A 21,719-nucleotide genomic window follows, 5' to 3' on the forward strand; every position below is an offset into this window, starting at 1 on the left:
TTTGAACATTATAGGCAGATATTAGAACCTAGAATCAAATGGAATCCATAAAACGGTAGTACAAAAATGATTGATATAATAGGTTTATTATACTACCAAAACTAGTTAAAATGTCACAAAAGTAACAATCAAAATGCATGTAACTTTAGTTTATATTATCATATTGATCAAAGTACCATGAATGCAATGTAACCTAAATTGTGTTGGACTAGCTACATGCAATAGTTTATTTAATTTTCCTGTACATATTTTCTAGTGTAAAATGAAGCTGAAACATTATTGCTATAATTCCTCTTAAAGCAACAGTTTTATGCTAAAACAAGCATTTATGTAGTAACTGTTTCCTTTTGTGGGCCCAGTTCTGAGTAACTTGATCTATAACTTCATTTTAAATCATCGCAAACAGGCTGCAACACTATAACTGGTTATTAATTAAATGCTATTTGGCTTGCATCAGTTAAACACTTTTCTAGTAAGGAAAAAAGAACATTTTAGCTTAGTTTTACTGTTAAGTATCAAAATGTATGTGTAATTGGCCTATAACTAAAGTAACCCAATTATTCCAATGGCTACGTATCATTCTTATTGCAGGCAGAATACATACACAAGTATATATTATTTTCAATCTCCAGTCATTGATTCTTCACACAATCAATAGGTACCGGTATGGTTTTGGCAGAACATAAACCTGCTCTTTACAATGAAACAGAACGGGTCATTTTTGGCAGATTTAAGTCCATTCATTGCATGAAAGACAAAAAGGAAATGTGACTATTAAGCTTGCCTAACGCTTCTGTTTGTTATTGATCCAGCTGTAAATTACCTCACCTCAAATCCAACCATACTTGCATCTCATTCCATTCTTCTCAATGTATTCATTTTCATAAAACTGTATTGTTTGTACAAAATGGGGGGGAGAGCCCACCATCTCCCATTACTAAACTGGCAGCGACTAGGAAGAATATTGAAGCTAAAATTAAGCACAACTGATAACAACAGGATATTTATTCATCATCTCAACCAGAGAGAGAAAAACAACAACAACAAAGGACTATTTACAGAGAAAACGCTTAGCAAAACTAGACATTTTATTTTGTCACTCACCCCGATTCTCCCATTCATACTGAGGAACACTCACACAGGAATATATACATATAACTATATACATATATATGTATATATTTATACATGACATGGTAACTTACAAGCAGATGGAAAGCTGTACCATATAAAGGCGGCAAGGAGGGCCATGAAAGCAAGAGCGCCTGGCAGGACTCTGCTCAACCTTCCTCCCTCCCTCTTTTCAAAAGGCCCCTGATAACGAGGGCTAAGTGGAGCTCCTCATGCCCGCCTCACCCAGTGAGGCCTACGATCCCTGGGGGCATTTTTGCCTCATTTGGTTCCTATTTCGGCTACATTGAAACTAAGCAACTTCCAGCGCCACCACCGCCAACGGGCCTCTTCCCCTCCCCCTCTCGCGCGAGGTATCCCTCCGCCGAGGCCTCCCAGCTCTTCACAGAGAAAGCGCTTTCTGCCGAGCGAGCTTTACCCGCCCACCCTCCACCCCGCCTCTGCTGCTCCGACATCTTCTTCTTCCCTCCGGTTTTGGAGCCGGCACCCCCCCCTCGTCCTTCTCGCCTGCCCCAGCACGCCGAGGACCGGCACCCGAGCCCCTTGGGAGGGCGGCTGGGAGGTGGAAGGCGAGGCGGGCCAGGGGTTCGCGGCCAAGGGGGTGTGCGCGCCCTGAGGGAGGGGGCCGGGACTCTTTGTCGCGGCGGAAGGATCGCGCTCGCTGGCGCTGAGGCAAACGGTCAGGAGCAGCAGCAGCGGCGGCGGCGGGTTTTGCTGCGAGTTGTTGTTTCCTCCTCCTCCTGCCCGGGGCTCGAATGGTGGAGCTCCGACTCTCGTTGCTGCTGAAGAAACCGTGACAGCCACTGGGGGAGCGTGCTTTTCAGCTGCAGGGCCCCATCGCCGAGGAGCTCGGCCTGAGAGAGCCGGGCTCCTCCGCTCGCCATGTCCGGGGACGGCGGCTCCAGCAGCGGCGGCGGCGGCAGGCACTCGGCGGAGCTGCGAGCGGGTAAGTGGGGTAGCCGGGCCGGGACTGCCGCCTTACAGGCCGCCTCGCCTCGCCCGGGCTTTCACGCTGTGTGTGTGTTTTCCCCCCCTTCTCCCCCTCCCCGCTGCAGAGCTCTATTTCCTCATCGCTCGCTTTCTCGAGGACGGACCCTGCCAGCAAGCCGCGCAGGTAAGGAATCGCCTCCGGGGCCGGGCCTGGGAATATGGCTCCTTCCCCCGCGCTGCCCCCTGACCCTCTTCCCCTCTTTTTTTGTTGCTCCTCCAGGTCCTGATCCGAGAAGTCGCCGAGAAGGAGGTAAGTGGTGCGGCGCCTTCCCCGCGTTGCTTCCCTTGCCCGCCCGCTTGCCGGAGTGCCAGCGGCTGCGGCGGCCTCGCCTCCTCCCCCCCTCGCCGGGGGGCGGGCGAGCGCTCCGGGGGCTGCTTTCTGGGCGGGGGGGGAGGAGAGCAAGGAAGGGGGTCCCTTTTAGTGACCGGCGATATCTTTTTTCCCCTCCCCAGCTGCTGCCCAAGCGCACGGACTGGACTGGAAAGGAGCATCCCAGGAGCTACGAGAGCCTAGTAAGAGAAGCGGCCAGGCGGCGTGTTTCGGTGTGATGTGCTGGGGAAAGTTTGCAAGCAGCCCTTTAAAAATTGAATTTCCCGCAATTTTTTTTTTAACAACTTTAAAAAAAAAAATAAGGGCAATTTTTTTTTTTAAACTCCTGCTTTCTGCCCGAGAACAGGCGAGTTTGTTTTGTTAAGTCGGGCAGGTGTTGTCTCTGGAGTCATCTGTCTGGGGTCCTGCAGTTAGGGTAAATAATAATAATCCTACTAATGCGAGAGAGCCGTAGAGTCACTATGCTAGAAATAAAGGTACGTCATGGATGTTGTGCAGGGAGAGCAGGAGGCGGGAGGGGAGGAGCGAACGAGGCAGAGCTTGTGTGAGCCAACGGGGCCTGTAGGAGCGCTCTCTTGTATGCAGTCCTATTCCACATAACACAATAGGGCTGTGCAATTATTGAGGAACTATAAGCAGTCTTTATAGACGAAATCTCTGTTTTCCATTTCTTATTTTGCTGAGAAACAAAGCAAAACAAGCTGGAAGAAAAACTGCTTGTTTAACCCTGGCGGATAATGTTTAAATTATGATCGCACAGCCAACAATTTCTGTCTGAATTTGGTGGGGGGCAGAATGTTGTTCTTAAACTGATATCGGTTTGACAAAAACAAACACGTGAACTGTTGTGTTGTTTTGAGACACAGTATGTTGTGTTGTTTAGTTTTCAGTATGCACAATTGATCGGTTTATGGTTCTATTTGTCCGTTTTTGATTAGAGACATTTTTTTGTTCCACATTCAGGAAGGAATATCTATGGAACTAAACTAGAAAACTTATGGATCTGTGTTAGACTATTGTTTGGGATAGTTTTGAGGGGGATTTTTTTGGATATTTCAAGGAAGTTTTTACTGGCATACAGAATGTATTTCTCTTTACCCCCTGTGCAGCAGAAATGTCAGGAGTTTGATTTTAAATGAAGGGGAAAAGCAAAAGGATAAAAGCAAAATATCTCATTCACTTGTAGAGCAGGCAGGGAAATCTGATTATGGATTTCTTAGCACTTTCCCCCTTGAATTATAATTAGTCATATGTCACATTTTTAGCCAAATAAATTTTATTTTATCATATATAGACAAGCAATGGATTGGATCTAGACTTCTTTCAAGAATCAAGAAAGAGACAAATTTTGCTTGATTCTTTTTCATATGAGTATACCAATGCCTTTAGTTTTTTTTGGTATATGTTGGACAGCGAATTGTGGAAGAATTCTCTCATGGGACATACTGTTAAAAGCCACTAGCCTGACTAGATTCAGTTTCTTCCTCCATCCTCCCTCTGATTCATTATAATGTCCTTGTCTGACAATTGGAAGAAAGTCGCCTGAGTATAAGCTCACATAGAGATATAATGATCTGGCACTTTTGAAGACAGATACAATGTTTCTGAAGCCAATACCTTTAGGTAATTTAATAATATTCACATGAATTTTGTGGTAGTAAAGGCTGATTGTAGAATATATGGCAAAGCAGAAAATTATAGTTTAAAGGGCCTTCTTTCCAATTGGGCATCCTTCTCACAAAAGCTTTTAATTTATTGTTTGTGACAAAGTAGTTTCCTATGAACTAAGTTTGGGCATTGTTGGTAGAAAATATTTGTAGAACATGAACTGCTTGCTAAAAATTGGTAAAGATTAAGGGATTGGGTTTATTTTATATTACATCTAAACTTAAGTATGAAGTTAAACTACATGACTTTTCATATATTGGTCTAATTTTAAGGGTTGTACAATTTCACACATTTAGAAGAGGTAGTTTTTGAAATATATTGCCTAGTGATACTACGACTTGAATAGAGTACATAAGTACTGTAAAAAGGAAAGCGAGAAGATAAATGCAAGGTAAAATTTATGTACAGCTGCTTACATTTTTAAAGCAATATTTCGTTGCTGGTTACCTGCTTCAATTTCAGAAATCAGTGATCAATAAGGTGCTTATTTAGTAAAAGATACATTTTAATTTTATTTAGGAATTGTATCACTTCAGTCTAGTTCGCTTAGCCAAGCTGATTGCAGAGCATATTTTAATGGTTATTTAAAACTTAATTTATTAAGAATTGTTAGAACAAAATCTGTAACTAAAGTAATATATTTAGGTCAGAAGTTGTACATAGAAGATTTATCTTTTGATTTTTTAAAAATGCATCTTATAAATAAATGCTACTAAAAGTGGTTTTAATCATTGAACATTTTTATGCATTTTTGAGACATCAATCTCTATTCTTATATAAATGTTATAATTTATCATTGATTTAACTTAGTGCTAAATTGTGCAGTTCATGTTAAAAGTTTATTTCAGTTGAACAGCAGTATTATGATCTTTCTTATATAAATAGCATAGTTCTGACTATAAAAATCAAACGAAAGAGCATATATTGCTTTTTAAACAGATTATTTCAGTTTAGCCAACATCTTAATTGGTGTTTGGATTGTCACAAATGAATTAATGTATTCTTGGGCAGTAATACTCAGCTTTACTAGCAAACTTTAGAAAAGTTAAAAGAATAGTGCTGTGTTACATCTATTAATTTCTTTTCACATTTATAAGTATTTTATTGATCATATTACAAAGGAATCATGTTGCAGAAAACCATAAATCTTAGCATGCTACTTAAAATATTGATAAGAACCAGTTATCAGTTCCAAGTTAAGTCAGTGGAACGTTTAGAATATTAGGACAGCTGTTTTTATTATTATAGCTCCAAAATTATAGAAATCTGCAGAATTAAAGTATACATTGTTAATAGATGTTCATCTTCTCATAGATCTGAATGTTTTACTTAATTTTTTAGCTTAGTGATCTGGTTCACATGACCTGCTGAGCAATAATACGAGTTATCTGGGTTGATATGTTGTCGAATTCAGCCACTATAATTTGTAGATCATGGTATAGTGTTTTTATGTTATGTAGTAGTTTTGTCCCTTAAAATTATTCAAATGCTGAAAGTATTCTAATTTTTTAGAGGATTTGGACACCCATTTTTCTCTTCTTTGTCTTTCAAACTTGGTATGATCACCCCCTCCAGGACATGTTACTTTTTTTAAAAAGCAGCAATGTGTGTGTGCATTCCACCTTTTTCCAAAAGTTCAAGGTGACATACATACTTTCCATAGTTCTACAGGTCTTCGTATGTCACCATTGTAGAGGCTGAAATTCAGAAGGGATTATATAACATACCAATCCAAAACAGTCCTTTTTTTTTTCTTTCTTTCTTTTTGAAGCGTTGGAAAAATTCCACATGCACTGAAGTACTTGTCTTGAAGTGTTAGATAAACAGTTGCATGGTTTTAATGCAACATCTACATTAAATATTGATAGTTTTCTTCTGTAGGCAGGAAATATGTATTCTTTCTTAAGACTGGGTACTTTAAAGTGGTGAAAATGAAACTAATGTAAAATAAGCTTTTAGGAACTGTTATCAAAGTTAATAAAGACAAAAAGTATGAAGAGAGCTTAGGTGTGAAAGCTAAAAATCAGAGTATATAAAGCCTAGTGGAAAATCCATTTTACAGAAAGTACATTGTTGATAATCTGAAAAACACAGTGAGGCAAAATACGTACTACCACTAAAACCAAACATGACTGCATAGACATGGTCTCCCCCTATGCATCATTTTTAAGCTTTCAAAATATTTCCTAGTATTTCCCAGTGTGTTTTGTTGTCTATGTGCATTTTAAAGCAAAAGGCTTGTTCATATTCACCTACCTTTTTTATATTCTAAAATAGTTTGAGGCTCCATGTGGGATCTGGTAGCATGGTTGGAAGTAAACAGCTTTAGACTTGAGCTTCACTTTGATGTATTCCAATTACTGCCTAGTTATTTTAATTTCAAGAAAAAAGAAATGGTTCAGGAACTCTATTAGAACCTAGGGGGAAGTACAGAGATGCAGTATTGCCCATAGACACCAGATTAGGTCTGTATGTTTGTGAATTGGAGGCTTGTTACTTTTTATGTAGTGTTCACTGCTGTTAAATTCTTTACAGATATGTTACATTGTAATAAAAGGAAATTGTGATATGGAGAGTAATTTACTTATTCTAAATGAATAAAATACTGCTACTGTGAAATATTGCTAAGAATACTTTTTATCTGCCAGTCAGTGGAAGTACAATATTAATTTAAATGTAACTCCCTGGACACTTAAAGTTTGAGGTTTCAAGAGATCATTTTCGCCATATTTTGAGAGTGTATGTAAGGAAGAAATAATTATTCTGTCTGGTTCCGTGAGTAGATTTGGCTTTACAGATATTTAGCTTCAATTCTTGACTTAGAACTTTTTGAATAGCTAGCAACTTTTTTATAACTTAAAAGGTAAATATAGAATAAGTACAATCTTGCACATGCTCACATTATTTAGAGCCAATTTCTTGTAAAATGTGATTTAATACTATGCATGCATCATGATTTCATTTTTCTTAAATGATTCACAGTCTACAACTATTCTTGCTTATTATAACAGCAATTGATAAATGAAATCCAAACCATCAGCTTACATTTATAATTTGGACCTCTTGATTATGTTTCCTGAGGAAAAAAAAGTTTTCAAAGTGCATCTCAGATCTTGTATATTAGTTGCCAAATTTTGGGAATAGACATGGACAACAGGTAGTTGAGCTGGCCAGAAAGGAAAACTTAATCCTTTGGTCTGGAGTTTGTGCAATAGAAAGAACATATTGGACCAAATTCACACTAGAACGTTTCATTATGTCCCCCTTATTGTGAACAAAATATGAACAAATGGCATATCCATAGCATTTCTTCAGATCAGCTAGCTATTTACATATTCACAATCCTGCTTTGCAAGGAAATCCAACAGCATCTGACAATTTGGATTTATGTAGGGAAAATCTGATCCTAGTAGAGACCCTAATTAGGTGAAATGCTAAATAGATAGGACCTGGGCAAGAAAAAAATTAAGACTGGCAAGCTAAGCTGAGGATAGCTGAAAATATAACTAAGGGCAAAACTTGTAGTTCACTGAATTTCTATCATATAATGAGACATTGTTTCAATGCAAAAATAATCTCAGTTGGATTATATGTTGGGCCATAATCTGCAGTTTATACTTCCACTTCCTCTGGAGGATGTGGCTGGATTGTTTAAAGGACCCTTATCTGATTTTATTATTAAGCTTCCCTGAATCTTGGTAGAAGATTAAAAAAATCTAAAAAATAAAAAAGTATTATTGTCATAATAGAAGATTTTAAAAATCCTTTCATATGCTTGGAAGGACCCTCAATATGGCAGAAACCATCTTGAGAAAATGATGGGAACCTTCTCCGACATAGTATTTTGCTTTACTATGGAATGTCCAATAGCTAAAACTTAAGGGATAATTAATTCAGTAACTCACAAATCATATTAACTATGAGAGATTGGGGAAAGTCAGGGAAGGAATTGGTCAAAAATAAAGAGATGGTCATTGGCAGCTTATTTCATAAACTATGTAGCCCAGGTAGAAAGAAGTCTGGAATAAACATAACTCGTTATGAATGTAAGTGTGAAATTCCTTTTTCAGTTTCTAAAATTCTATTTTACCCTATATTGACACAGTAGTTCCTGCTATTTTGGTCGTGACAACTGTAGGATTTGACACTAATTCTGACATTTATTTGAGTGTATGAAACCAGCTACCATGGTTTGTAAATTTGTATATTTAAATTTGTGCAATAGTGGTTTATTTAAGTAATCTAGTCCTTTTTTATTTCTTGGAGATGTGTGTTAAAATTTCAGATATACATTAAAATATTTGATTATCTTTAAATCATGGATGGACACCCTTTAATTTTACTTCTTTGTGAGTCTGGTAGGAGCTCATCCCACTTTTTCTCAATGTCTAACAGAACAGTCATTAGCTTGACTTTGGAAAAATATCCAGCAGTGTAATGGGTGAGGTGGGGTGTAATGAAGCGCCATAATCACTACTGAGGCCTAGAAGTTACAATTTGCTTCATCTAGGAGAGTTGAGCAGGGATGACTGAAAGGAGCAGCACCCTTCTCCCATGTACAACAGAAGTTCTGTTAGTACAGCCATAGCATGCTATGGTCATGGATGGTTGCATTATTTAAAAAGTCCCCCCCCTTCTTTTTTTTTTTAAAAAAATCCTACTTTAGGACAGCCTTTTGGCATGCCTGGGCTTCAATGAGTGAAGAGGAATTAAATAAGGCGTATAAAATACATATTAGAGTTAATGTATGTAAATAACAAATGTATATGTGTCTGGGTTTGTGTGCATACATATACATTCACATACACAATATACATATACATCAGGAATGGAGACTATAGCTAGGGAAAGATGGGAATAGATGTGACAGTGTGAAAAAAGTATGTAGAGTTAACGCATAAATTTCTGCTGGCCTGGGACCAACTTTTTTCTTCTGGCCTCTCTTGCTACATGGTTATGTTTGGGAAGAAAGAATTAGTATAGAAAACAAAAATATTTTTCTAATGAAAACTTATGGCATGTTCTAAGAAGAGTATGGCTCAATAGAAAATGCCAATGGTCAACAGCTGACTCTTAAATTGCATATTTTGAATATTGAAAATAGTTTTCATTATCTTGACCTGAAGAAACACTATGTAGATGTGTTTCTTATTACAGTATAAGTAGTACAACTTGTCTTACGACTGCTGTTGAACCCAAAATTTCTATTGCTAAGTGAATTTTACCCCATTTTATGACCTTTCTTGCCACAATTATTAAGTGAATCATTGCTGTTGCTAAATTAGTAATGAGATGGTTAAGTGAACATAGCTTCCATATTATCTGCTTGTCAGAAGATCATAAAAGGTGATCACATGACCCCGGGATACTGCAACTGTCATATAAATATGAATCAATTGTCAGTTGGCATCTGAAATTTGATCAAATGACCATGGAGATGCTGCAATGGTTTAAGTGTAAAATGGTCATAAATAACTTTTTTCAATGCTGTTGTAACTTTGACTGGTCCACTAAATGAACTGTTGTAAATCAAAGAGTACTGTACTGGAATTCAGCCTTATTAAGCAATTTATTACTAAGTAGATAGTGTAGATTATTCCTGTACTATATAGCAGTCCCAATTTCACTCCCCCCCCAATCCATTTCTCTTCAAAGTTAATTCTAATATGTGAGTATGGCTTGCCTACCAGCTTACAGCTTATCGTGTGTGTATGTGTGTGTGTGTGTGTGTGTGTGTATACATGTTTAGCACCAATATGTATCTGAAATAAAAATAATATTTATTGAATGTATGGATATAGATCAAAATAGTCAGTGAGAAATCCCATTAAGAAAATTAACTGACTCCTCATGGGTCAATTAATTTTGTCTATACAGAAACAAATGTATATGTGCATGCTCTACAATAACTCTCATTGAGATTAATAAGTCCAGCTGCTTTTATGTTGGGAGTGTATTAGGTTAACACAGATTTCCCTTTTAGTCACTCTTTTGAAGTTCAAGAAGAGGATGCAGAAATGCCTAAGTGATTTATTTGAATTTGTCTAATTTATGGTATTCCTGTTCTAAAGAAAATATTTACTCCAAATGACATGGCAGAATAGAAAAGATAAGGAAAAGAGAGAAAACAAGTAAATGTGCTATATTTTAAGTTTTGAAAGCAGTTTGTTTTGTAGTTTACATGATAAGAAGAAAAGTTGATGTTTCATATTCTTGAAAAATGTAATGTGTTACAGATGGTTAGAATCCTGCAGTATTCTTGTCATCTTAAACTAGCAGAAGAAATAATTGAAGGCTTGTTTTGGGTTTGAAGTCATAATAGCAAAGATTGGATTTTCATGTATGGCAGAGCAAAAACTAGCTTTCAGTAAAGAGTCAGTGGAATGTGCGTCTGTATGTGTGCTTTTTAACCCGCCTCCTCATGGCAGCATTTTGGAGGATTTGTAGTATTTCCTTCTATACTTTTATATACCACATCAATAAGGGTCATTCCTATCTCTTCCCACTTGGCAGTCTGACTTAAAAAAGTGAATAAGTGAAAAAAAAACTCTTTGATTGATATGTGTAAAAGAGACCTGAGATGAGTTGAGAATAGCTATCTATATCTGTTGTTACTTTTCCATCGATATTTAGTTCAAAAACTACCATTGCTTGAGATGGTTCTGCCTTCAGAGAGGTGGCTCACCATCTTTGCCATCCTACAGTTGTTGTTTATCTGAGTCTGGCAATCGTGCTCTTTTTTCTTCTTCAAGCACTTGATAAAGGCTGGATAAATGGATGCTATGATTATAATTGCTTAGATGTACAGATGTGCGCCAATGATACTTTAAAGTCTATGGTCGAATATTATTTTTCATTCTATACCAGATTTTACTTAGCACCAACCAGGAAGCTGTATCCCATATCAGAGGTCTTTTGGTGTTGGAATAATGGCAGGATGTTCAGTAGAGAGTTACAAAACTTGGCTCTGTTGGAAAGTCAGTTGGTATTTTGGCCTGTGGGAAATTGAGCCTTTTCAGAGTGATGAAAAGTTGTTTTCATTCATGCAAAGTTATCAGTGTGCTAGTAGTGTTTGTTGAGCCCAAGTATCTAGCATTTTTTTCCATCAGTGTGTACCAGCTAATGCTGCCTACATCATGCTCCTACTTACAGTCCTATCAGGTTTCTTGTATTTACTTTTGTCAGTGAATTTTCTTCTTTGTTGAGATCACTCCTGGTTTTGCTTAAGGTTTCTGAAATGAGTTGAAATTTAAGCATCATGGTGGATTCCAATGTTTTTGAACATTGGTATTAGATCAAATTTATCTTCTAGGGGTCACTTGGCATATTCATATTGGTTTCAGACATGGAAAAGGGAATATTTTAAAGTAAAGAGGTAGATTGCTTTAAACTCTGAGTTATGGGAAAAATCCTTCAAGGAAGGGAATTCAGGAAAAACAAAACAATGTGGAACAGAAAGTATACACAGTTTTAAAGATACAAATGCATCTTCAGAGATCTTCCATAGTCTTGTGCTTTGAGGCTTGTTTGCATTTGGGAAGAGAAGCCTACGAACAAACTTAAAAGATTGGGTTCTTCCGCCCCTTGTGAATACTTAGTACGATTGCCCTTGCATTCAGAGGTTTTACCAAAATGTTTGACAACATGTATGGGAATTTTTTGATGTTGTACTGTTAAAATTCTAGTTATATCATTTTGGTTATGTACTATATAAACATTTTATATCTTTTATGTATCACTTAATAGAAAGTACTATTTTCCTAAATTTGCTTTTTTTGTGGAAAAAATAGAGAATACCAAAGAAAATAATTCCCTTTCCCAGTGTTTTCATAGCAGACAAATCTTGATTTCCATTTTTCTTGTGGCTGAATCTGTTCGCTTTCCAGTTTTTGTGCTTTTTACCACAAGAGCTGGAATAACTCTTCCTCCATGCTGTATTTTTGGGAGTATGAAATTCTGTTCAAAAGACATCTCTAGTTTATGTTTTGGACATCTGTATCTACATTTTTAAAATGTAAAGAAAACTTGTAATAAAATCTTACTTGATTTTATTGGATTGAGATTAGCAAAGTTAGCCTCTGTGTACAGCAATTTAAATTTTCAGCTGCCAGGCCTGCTTGTCTTTTGACGATCTCTTCTTCATCTGATGGTGCTAATCCCAATTGTCATGGGTCATATGATCAATATTTTTGTATTTTTTTTAAAATGTACAAATTCTTTACATTTCATTCATTGTACAGCATTCTAAAAAGAAGCTATTTATATGTCATGTGATTTATATGCACATGAGTTTGTGGTAGTTTGCACAGATTTCAATAGAAACATAGCCAACATGTTTTAAAGAAGTAGCTATTTTGAATGAGCTTTACTTATTTTGCTCTTAATATTCATTTGGTTTGATCAAATTGGGTCATTTGGGCATACAATTCAATGATAAATTTAAAGAAAATTGGATTACAAAAGCAATAAATAATAATAATAATCTGTTAGATATTCCCTTTTGCTTCAGTTCTGCAGTGTGAGAGAGCTTAACACAGCCAAACCCTTGGGAGGGAAAAGCCCTTAAAGAAAAGGCATAACACTTCTGGAGAAGAGAGTTTCTGATTATAATGTAAACTGACTTCACTAGATATCTGATCCACTTGGATAATTACATTTCCATGTGACAATTAAAATAATAATGAACATTTTTTTAATCTGGAAAGAAGTGTTGCATTTTCTTGGATTCAAAATACATTAACCTTAGAACTAAAATGCTGTTGGGAAAAGAGACATGCAGATGTGCACACATTTTTTAATATTTGTTTTTTTATATAATTGTTCACTCAGGGAAGCCATTTGTTAAAAGAATATCAAACCAAATATTGCTCAATGTATACGACTGGTATGATGCCAAAGGGAACGAGAGAAAAAGTATTTCTATAGAACCCAGTATTGATACAAATTTCACCCTTTTTGTTATTACATTGTAGCATAACATGTACATAAAGGGGTAGTGCATGGTTTATGACATCACAATGCACATTTTTTTTTACTTTAACAATTCCTTGACTTGCTGTAATGCCTTGAATAAATGGATAATATCTACCATTACAGTTCACAGAATTCTAGACTGTGAATGAATGTAATGGATGTAAATTAAACTTTCACTTATGTAGGAAATTGTACAACTCAAATAGATACATTTAAATAAATTCGTTTCTGCCATTTTAATTGCTGTTGAGTCTTATATATATATACCCCAAGTTAGTAACCTCCTTAGTGTAATCATCTACCTCCTTTTCTTCTGAAATTTGGGAAGATATGTCTCTACAGAAGAGGTAGATATGCCAGCAGATATTGTCTAATTCTATCTTAAAAAGTATGCAATTAATACAAATGTTAACTGCTAATAATGTTTAGAACTTAAATAAAAGTGAGTCTAAATTCTGGTTCCTTTGTAATTAGTTATGTAAAATTTTGTTCATATGGCACGTTTATAATATATAAAACTTTTATAAGTGTTACGCATCCAGAATCAGGCAGGATTTACAGACCTTGTTCAGCCATGAAGACTTCCTTAAAATATCTTGCCTGTCAGAAATTTAATATAGTTAATCTGTAGAGAAGTAGTTTAGCCAGCAAATGTAACTTCATTCTGCTGAAAATCCCCCACAATTTTATTGGTACTTTACTTCTTCAGATAAAAGGTTTTTCTAAAAAAAAAAAAAAAAAATCAGTGTTTTCCTATTCTAGATTATAAAGGGCAAAAATCTAATCTCAAATGGGCTCCTGAGTCAAAGGAAGTAACTTGCAATTTAGTTTGAGTAAAATTCTGCTTATTCACATTGGGTCTGATTGAAATTACCTAGTCAACACAAAGTTTTAACCATAGAATTTGTATGTCTTCATATAAGAGAAAATTCACTTATAATAGTAACTATTAGAATATGTTATGGTATTATATCATGCAAAATGTCTTATAAGAATTTATTTACCTTTATAGCTTACACTTTAATATTTCTTGCGAACATTGTCAAAAGGATTTAAACTGAATCTTGAAAAAGGAGTTTTATTTTCAAGAAAACAATTTATAAAATATTAGAGAAACGCAAGCATCCTTTTATTATGTAGGATTGTCATTAATATAGTGTAATTACTTGGAATGTGTAATAGAAACTAGGAACTTCGTAGTTAAAATTCATGAATTTCCATGAATTTATTAGATTATTAGTAACTATCTTAACTCCAGTTGTTGTTATGTAATAAAGCAATGGGACTGCTAATGAATGTGCATCATTTTATAAAGATTATGCACATTCTTTTAATGATACAAATATTGTCAATTAATGTTATCCTATATTTGTTACTACTTTTGTAATGATTAAAATGAAAATGATGTTATGATTTCTGAACTGTTAAAATAATGGTTTTTAGCAAATTATTTATTTAATATGTATCCTGACTTTATTATTTTTACAAATAACTCAAGGCAGTGAATATATTCAATACAACTCCTCCTATTTTCCCAACAACAATCCTACAAAGTGGGTTGATTAAATCACTGAGAGAGTGTATAGTTTGTTTAAAAATGGATGTTTTAAATTGTTCTCTCTGCAAGATGTAAAAACAATGTCTTAAGTACCAAATACACATATTCATTTTCAAAATATTTGGTTTTTTCACTTTAAAAAGTGAGAGTAAAACATTGTACAAATAATTTTTGGTTTATTAACAGGTAAAATATTATAGACACTTGGCACCTGATCATCTCCTGCAAATATGCCATCGACTTGGACCTCTTCTAGAGCAAGAAATTCCTCAAAGTGTCCCAGGAGTTCAAACACTATTAGGAGCTGGAAGACAGTCTTTGCTCCGCACAAATAAAAGTATGAGTATGCAAAAAAAAAAAATGGCTTGATCATCTTTTTCACTATGTTTTTATGCTTATATTTGTTTTTTTTAATATTTAAATAGGCTGCAAACATGTTGTGTGGAAGGGTTCTGCTCTTGCCGCATTGCATTGTGGGAGACCTCCAGAGTCACCAATAAATTATGGCAGTCCTCCCAGTACAGGTAAGAATGCTATTACATAATTGTAGAATGTTGGCAATGTAATACTGTATCTGTGGTGATAGTTTTTAGCATGTACTTTCTCCTATGTACAGTAGGTTTCTTTAAAAACTTGTGTATGTTAAATCTGATTTTAGGTTTTAAGAAACAGTCTTAAGCAACCAAAACTGACTGGATATTTCTGTATGTATTTAGGAAGCCTATCTGGGCAGTATAGAATTCTGACACCTCTCCCCCAAAAAACATTTTGGTATCGGGAGCCTTTTATAACATTCTGGTTTTTTTGTTGTCATATTATTGCTAAAAGTTTTTGAAGGATTGTTGAAATGAAGTTTATACCAATTTTTTCCTCTTGTTTTGGAAGGATCAGGCCTTGATTCTGAAGTTCCCCGAACTCTATAAGAATTGGGTTATATTTCACTACCACTCATTCAGCAATCATTTGAAGTTATGATGTTGTTGAACAAGGGGCACTTACAATTGTTTTTGTAGTTGCATCCATTGCAGTATTATCACATGTCCTGTGATTGGGTATTTGGCTATTGGCATCTTGCTCACAATTACAACATGCAGCATCCTATTATCACACGATTGCCATTTACACCCTTCACTGCCAGCTTCCAACAAGCGAAGTCAATAAGGAAATTGGCAATAGTTGCAATTGGCAATCATGGCACTTTGGGATGCTGGGATTACACATGATTCGTCTAACAGCTACTGAAACTGCTGGAACTGTCAGAAGTTGGTGCAATGATATGTCACCCCTTACAACTATGTAGTTTAACTTAGTTTCTGGTCCCAATTACTATTAGTAAACAAGGACTATCTGTACCTAGAACATTTCAGTTGGGTGTCTAACCTGGGTTAGCAAGATTTTAGATTTAATTTTAGATTTCAGGGCTCACTAGATCTGAGTATATTCCCTCCATAGTTCTGGATGAGGTTGCACTAATCCAAATGGAACCAGTGCACAACATGGAGGGCCTCCTGGATTCATAGCTCCTGCTTGAGTAGTAGGTGGCAACCATGGCCAGGAGGACTTTTTCCTGGACCAGGAGGTATTGTCATGATTACTTATGCCTTGATCCCAAGTAGATTTCTCAAAAGTGTTGCACATGGGGTTGTCCTTGAAGAACATGCAAAAGCTGCAGTGGCATGGGCAGTTGAGGGTAAACCTCAGTGTGCTTGGGCTATCCATCTGCTCTATGCGATACATTGGCTTTCATTGTGCTTCTGGATGCAAATCAAGGGGCTAATCAGCTGATTGTTTCTACTGATTGGCCAATGGGCAACTATATAAACTGAATTTAAAAAAAGACTCTGGAAAAATACTAGTAGTAAAATAAAGTAAATGTCCTAATGATATAAGAGCATGGTTTCATGTAACTTTACAGATCTGGTGTTCATGATCCCAAGATTTTTCTGTTCCATAAAGGATCAGGAAAGATATGACAAGTTAATAATTTCCTTAATAATTTTAACTGGGGAGGTAAAAAGAGGATTGTGCCTTTAGAATGCTTTCTTACACTGCAGAGAAACCTTCCTTGATATGCCTTAGAGCAGATTGTTCACTCCTGGTTTAAAAAACAACCAGAATTCATGTTTATGTCTGAATTGCAAGAATTACTTAATACAGAAATGACTTCCAATGACTGGTATTCCTGCCTTGGCTGAACTGAAGTTAAACTATGTTTAACTAATCACAATTTATTAAGCTTAGATATTCAGAACTTCATTTTGTAAAAAATTATAATATTTTGATTTTTTTTATCTTTGCACATGGCAGAAAAAGTTGGGGAAAAGTATTGTATCTTCATAATGGTTTGTGACTTCTGAATTATACTTTAAATTATATCTGAATAGTCTCTTGAGTAAGAAAACAGTTGGTTGCTGTTGTTGCTGCATTTATTTGTGGTTTTAATAACATTGAATTGGCATATTAATTACATTAGAATTTGCTATACAATTTGAGTTATAGAGGATTAATTAAAATTTGTCTGCTCTTAAAAAATTAAAATTACTAGCTGAGATAGTTGACATAAATTTCTTAACATATAAATGTGCCACTGGAGCATTCTATTTTAATCAATTTTGAACAAAAATATTTTAAGATTTTTTTAGAAATTAACAATAAATTAACAGAATAACATTGTTGGAAGGAACCTTGAAGATCTTCTGGTTCAAACCCCTGCTCAAGCAGGAGACCCTAACATTTCAGACAGTGTTGGGTTCCTGTATGCTGTGATCGGGCCAGATGTCCACCTTGGGCACGCACACTGCACACGTATGCGCACGTGACTGCCCTGCGAAGCCCCAGTGGCTTGGCGAGGTTGTGCAGGTGCCATACGCTTTTTCCCTAAAAAAGAGGTAACGAATGCAGGTGAGTGGATGGGCCCACCGAAACATTGTTCCGGTACGGTGGCCGCTGCTCCCAGCGGCCACTGGTACATCATACTGCCCGGAACCCACCACTGATTTCAGACAAAGGGTTGTCCAATCCCTTCTTAAAAAGCTCCAGTATAAATCTGGTTTTACTAGGCTTTATAAAGTGCTGCTAACATTCCATGTGATCTTGATTCTATTCCTCTATTAATGCAATCTTGGACTGCATTTGGCTTTTTTGTAACATATAGCAACAGTTTATATTGTATGTCAATATGGGATATGTACAGAATACATTACAGTTATGAAGTCAAATACGTTAATTGTAGAATATTTGATAATGTAACATATAAACATTGATCTATGACACTATTGTTTGGAAAAGTGGAAATGTAAAAGATCATTTTGCAAATGGGACATGTCAAAGGCACGGTGATTATTTCTACTGAACAACCAAAATAATAAATTGTCGCAACCATTTTAAAGAATAATTTCATGAAATTATCAGAATAGTTTGTCTTCAAATAGCTATTCTTTGCTTAAAACTAGGAAATGCTTTATTCTGGTTTTGGTAGTTTTTATTTGGTAAATACAAAAGCTGTGAATTTGCTCTTTGTCCTGATAAGATATCAACTAAGTATGATTATGATGATTTGCTAATACAATCAAGAATATATTGAGTTACATTAAAACTTATATAATTAATAAAATATTTTGATTTGTTAGTAATTATGCATTATTGTTGATATCTATCTATCTATCATTGGTCATATAGAAAAATCATAATATATCACTATGAAATAACCTGGGATTCATGATTTAAAATATATGAATTAGCAGATGGCAGTATTTGAAAAATTGTTTCTAACTTTGCATAAGTAATTAAAGAAAGCCGGAAGAAATAGTTTCATTTGTTTTATCCCAGGATTATGTGAAGTATGTTTAAAGAAGCAGAATTACAGAAGCCATCAGAAAAATTAGATTATGATCTTAATATAAGCTTAGATATAATATAAAACATTGTTTTTGGTGCTTTAACCAGGAATGCTTAAGGTAAGGCTCTATAGCCCACATGTGCTTGTTTATTAAACAAGGAGTTTTGGCTTGATATGGCATGCAAGTATATAAATAAAAAACCTTTTTATCTCCATTGAGCAAATTCAATCAGTTACAGTAATTATAATGGCATCATAAGTAGTAGGAGAAAAAACTGGTAATAATCACTAAATATTTAGTGATTTGACAAATCAAAGTGCCATACAGGTAGGCCTTAAATTACAATTCTAATTGGGACCACTAAGTGATGCACATGACTGAATTACTAAGCAATGGCGATCCCATCCACTCCCTTTTCCTTGTTAACTAAATCCCACCAGTCATTAAGTGAGGACACGCCATTATATTAGCCATTCCAGGCTTGGTTGCTTCCTGCCCTGAGCCTTGGTAAAGCAGGGACTGCATCCCTTGCCTCCTCTTCCATTCCACCCCCTCCCCCCCAAACTACCTATGTGCTTGTCTGGTAATCAAGATTTTAATCAGACAATCTGTATTGAAATAATTGCACACATATCCAGGCCAAATTAAGCTGTGGTTTTACTTGCAAACCTCAAGTCTAAAAGAGCATAGGCATCTATATAGGCAAAAGTACTTCCTTAAGTTGTCTTGGACTTGATCAAATAGAACAAGAATTTAATTGTTACATTTTAGTTACATGCATTATTCATTGAATTATACTCAAAGGTATTTTCACATTATTGCAGTCTATTTAGAAGTTGATAATTGTTTCTAGTCCCAAGTTCTCCTTACACAGATGACTGCTAATAACTGAGCATCTTTCACTCTAAGGGAAATATATTGGACAGATCTGTGATTTTTTGAAGTGCAATAATTTTTCTGTTTATTTCCATTGTTGAGACCTATGAAGTGGTATGTATAGGTAGTCCTCGACTTACACCAGTTCATTTAGTGATCGTTCAAAGTTACAACAGCACTGAAAAAAGTGACTTAAGACCATTAGTTACAATTATGACCTTTGAAGCATCCCCATGATCATCATGCGATCGAAGTTCAGATGCTTAGCAACTGACTCATAGTTATGACCGTTGTAATCACCTTTTGCAACCTTCTGACAAGCAAAGTCAATGGGGAGGCAGAGATTAACTTAACAACCAGGTTACTAACTTATCAACTAGCAGTGATTCACTTAACAATTGTGGCAAGAAAGGTTGTAAAATGAGGCAAAACTCACTTAAATGTCTCACTTAACAACATAAATTTTGGGCTCAATTGTGGTGGTAAGTTGAGGACTACCTGTATTTGTTACATTCTGACAAATTACTGTGTAACAATATGTTTAATGACAGAGATTTGGGGGAGATAAGATGCCTTCCTAGAATGAAGTTATGATAGATTTTATTCGTAATCTACTGCGGTGCTTATTGTAATTGTTCATTACAAACATAATTTATTTACATGAATTATGCATACAAATAACACCTGAAATCTTTATTTATTACTTAACAAATATATCTCTTTTTGAATATATATCTAAATATACATATTTTTTATAGCTGAAACTATCTTTTCAAGAAAACTTAATGGAAAATACAGACTGGAACACCTTATTCCAACTGCTGTGTATCAGCATATGAAAATGCATAAGCGAATCCTGGGACATTTGTCTTCAGTGTATTGTGTAACTTTTGATCGGACTGGTAGACGGATATTCACAGTAAGTGCAGATTCATTAAAATATTTAAAAATGTATTTCTGCAGTGTAAGAGAAGTAGAGTGATGAGTACGAATTAAGAAATAAAATGAAAGAAAAATAAATGTTTTGTTTGACAAACCACCAGAAAGAGGGAGAATGTAATTGATGAGAATTAGTGGAATTGAGAACAAAAGGGCTGAAATAGACATTACAATATTTTTATTGACAATTTGAACTTACAAACAATATGTTCTGAAACTCAATGCATCCCTTGGGTCTCCTTTACTTTTCTTAACCAATATTATATTCTTCTTTCCCATACCTGTTTGGAGAGAGATATAATAAGCTTGAACCATTTGCTTTGGATAGTTGAAGTAAATGATGGTGGTTATAGTAGCAGCTGATGATGCTTCCAGCCAGCATTTTCTTCTGCAGTAAATGAGAGCAATGCTTGAGATGATTTTATTGTAATTTTTACTAGGTATCATTAAGATAGGTAAACAACATTTTCAATAAAGAACAAACGTAACACTCTTATTGAACATTGTACTGCTTTCCAGTGAAAGAATTAAAATGTACTGTCTGTCTGAAAAAAACATTTGTTATTCTTTGCTGAGCTACTTTCTACTTATCTGTTAAGAATGTATAAATAATAGTAGTGATGGGAAATCTTTGCCTTAATATACTGAGAAAAAAATATTTGCAGCCCTTCTTGGACAGAGTTTCTGACAATTAATGCAGTATTTGGAATTAACAGTATTTTTCTTCCCTAGTTTTTAGCATGTGTAATAGCTGTAATGAGGCAGGTCAGTGTTATATAAATAACTTTTTCTTTTATTTCCATGTAATTAGATTTAAGAAAATCATAATACTTCAAGGCATTTAAAGTACTTAAATTCAAACAGACCTTTATCTGTGTGCTCTTTTGAACACTCAAAAGTGAGAGAAAGGAGTCTAGTATATTGGGGAGGTTAAAATTATGCTATACAGTATACATGTGGGAGGATTTCAAGTAATCTTTCTTATCTAAAGGATTCCTTGGATCTAACGGAAGATCTCATAGTCTAGCTAACCTTATAAATAAATACATATTGATGATTAATCTCTTTATAGGGTTCTGATGACTGTCTTGTGAAAATCTGGGCAACAGATGATGGACGTTTGCTTGCTACTTTAAGAGGACATGCAGCCGAAATATCAGACATGGCTGTTAATTATGAGAATACCATGATTGCTTCAGGGAGCTGTGACAAGATGATCAGAGTATGGTGTCTACGAACATGTGCTCCTTTGGCTGTTCTACAAGGACACAGTGCATCTATAACATCTCTACAGGTAAAATCGATGAAATAGATGAATAGATTTAAAATTTTGGAGGCAAGTTAACCAATAAGGAAGTAAAACAGTTTATGCTACCTAATTCGTATTCTTTTTCATGTACAGTAGTGTAATTAA

The 21,719-nt window shown here is 35.5% G+C and overlaps 1 protein-coding gene across 4 annotated transcripts in view; it reads left to right on the forward strand.

The window, feature by feature from the left end:
- The first annotated feature begins 1,803 nt into the window (after positions 1-1,803).
- Positions 1,804-21,719, forward strand: part of PHIP (PHIP subunit of CUL4-Ring ligase complex) — a 78,129-nt gene continuing 58,213 nt past the window's right edge. For all 4 annotated transcript variants that reach the window (XM_087718835.1, XM_087718836.1, XM_087718838.1 and 1 more), the window contains exons 1-8: positions 1,804-2,077; positions 2,187-2,245; positions 2,342-2,371; positions 2,575-2,634; positions 14,838-14,988; positions 15,077-15,175; positions 20,125-20,285; positions 21,378-21,599. In XM_087718835.1, coding sequence (XP_087574961.1) covers positions 2,014-2,077; positions 2,187-2,245; positions 2,342-2,371; positions 2,575-2,634; positions 14,838-14,988; positions 15,077-15,175; positions 20,125-20,285; positions 21,378-21,599 — 846 coding nt within the window. In that variant the 5' untranslated portion in view covers positions 1,804-2,013. The remainder of the gene's footprint in view (positions 2,078-2,186; positions 2,246-2,341; positions 2,372-2,574; positions 2,635-14,837; positions 14,989-15,076; positions 15,176-20,124; positions 20,286-21,377; positions 21,600-21,719) is intronic.

Source organism: Thamnophis sirtalis, unplaced genomic scaffold (assembly GCF_051295495.1).
Source record: "Thamnophis sirtalis isolate CommonGarterSnake01/CBP01778 unplaced genomic scaffold, rThaSir2_p1.2 scaffold_6, whole genome shotgun sequence".
Taxonomy (NCBI): domain Eukaryota; kingdom Metazoa; phylum Chordata; class Lepidosauria; order Squamata; family Natricidae; genus Thamnophis; species Thamnophis sirtalis.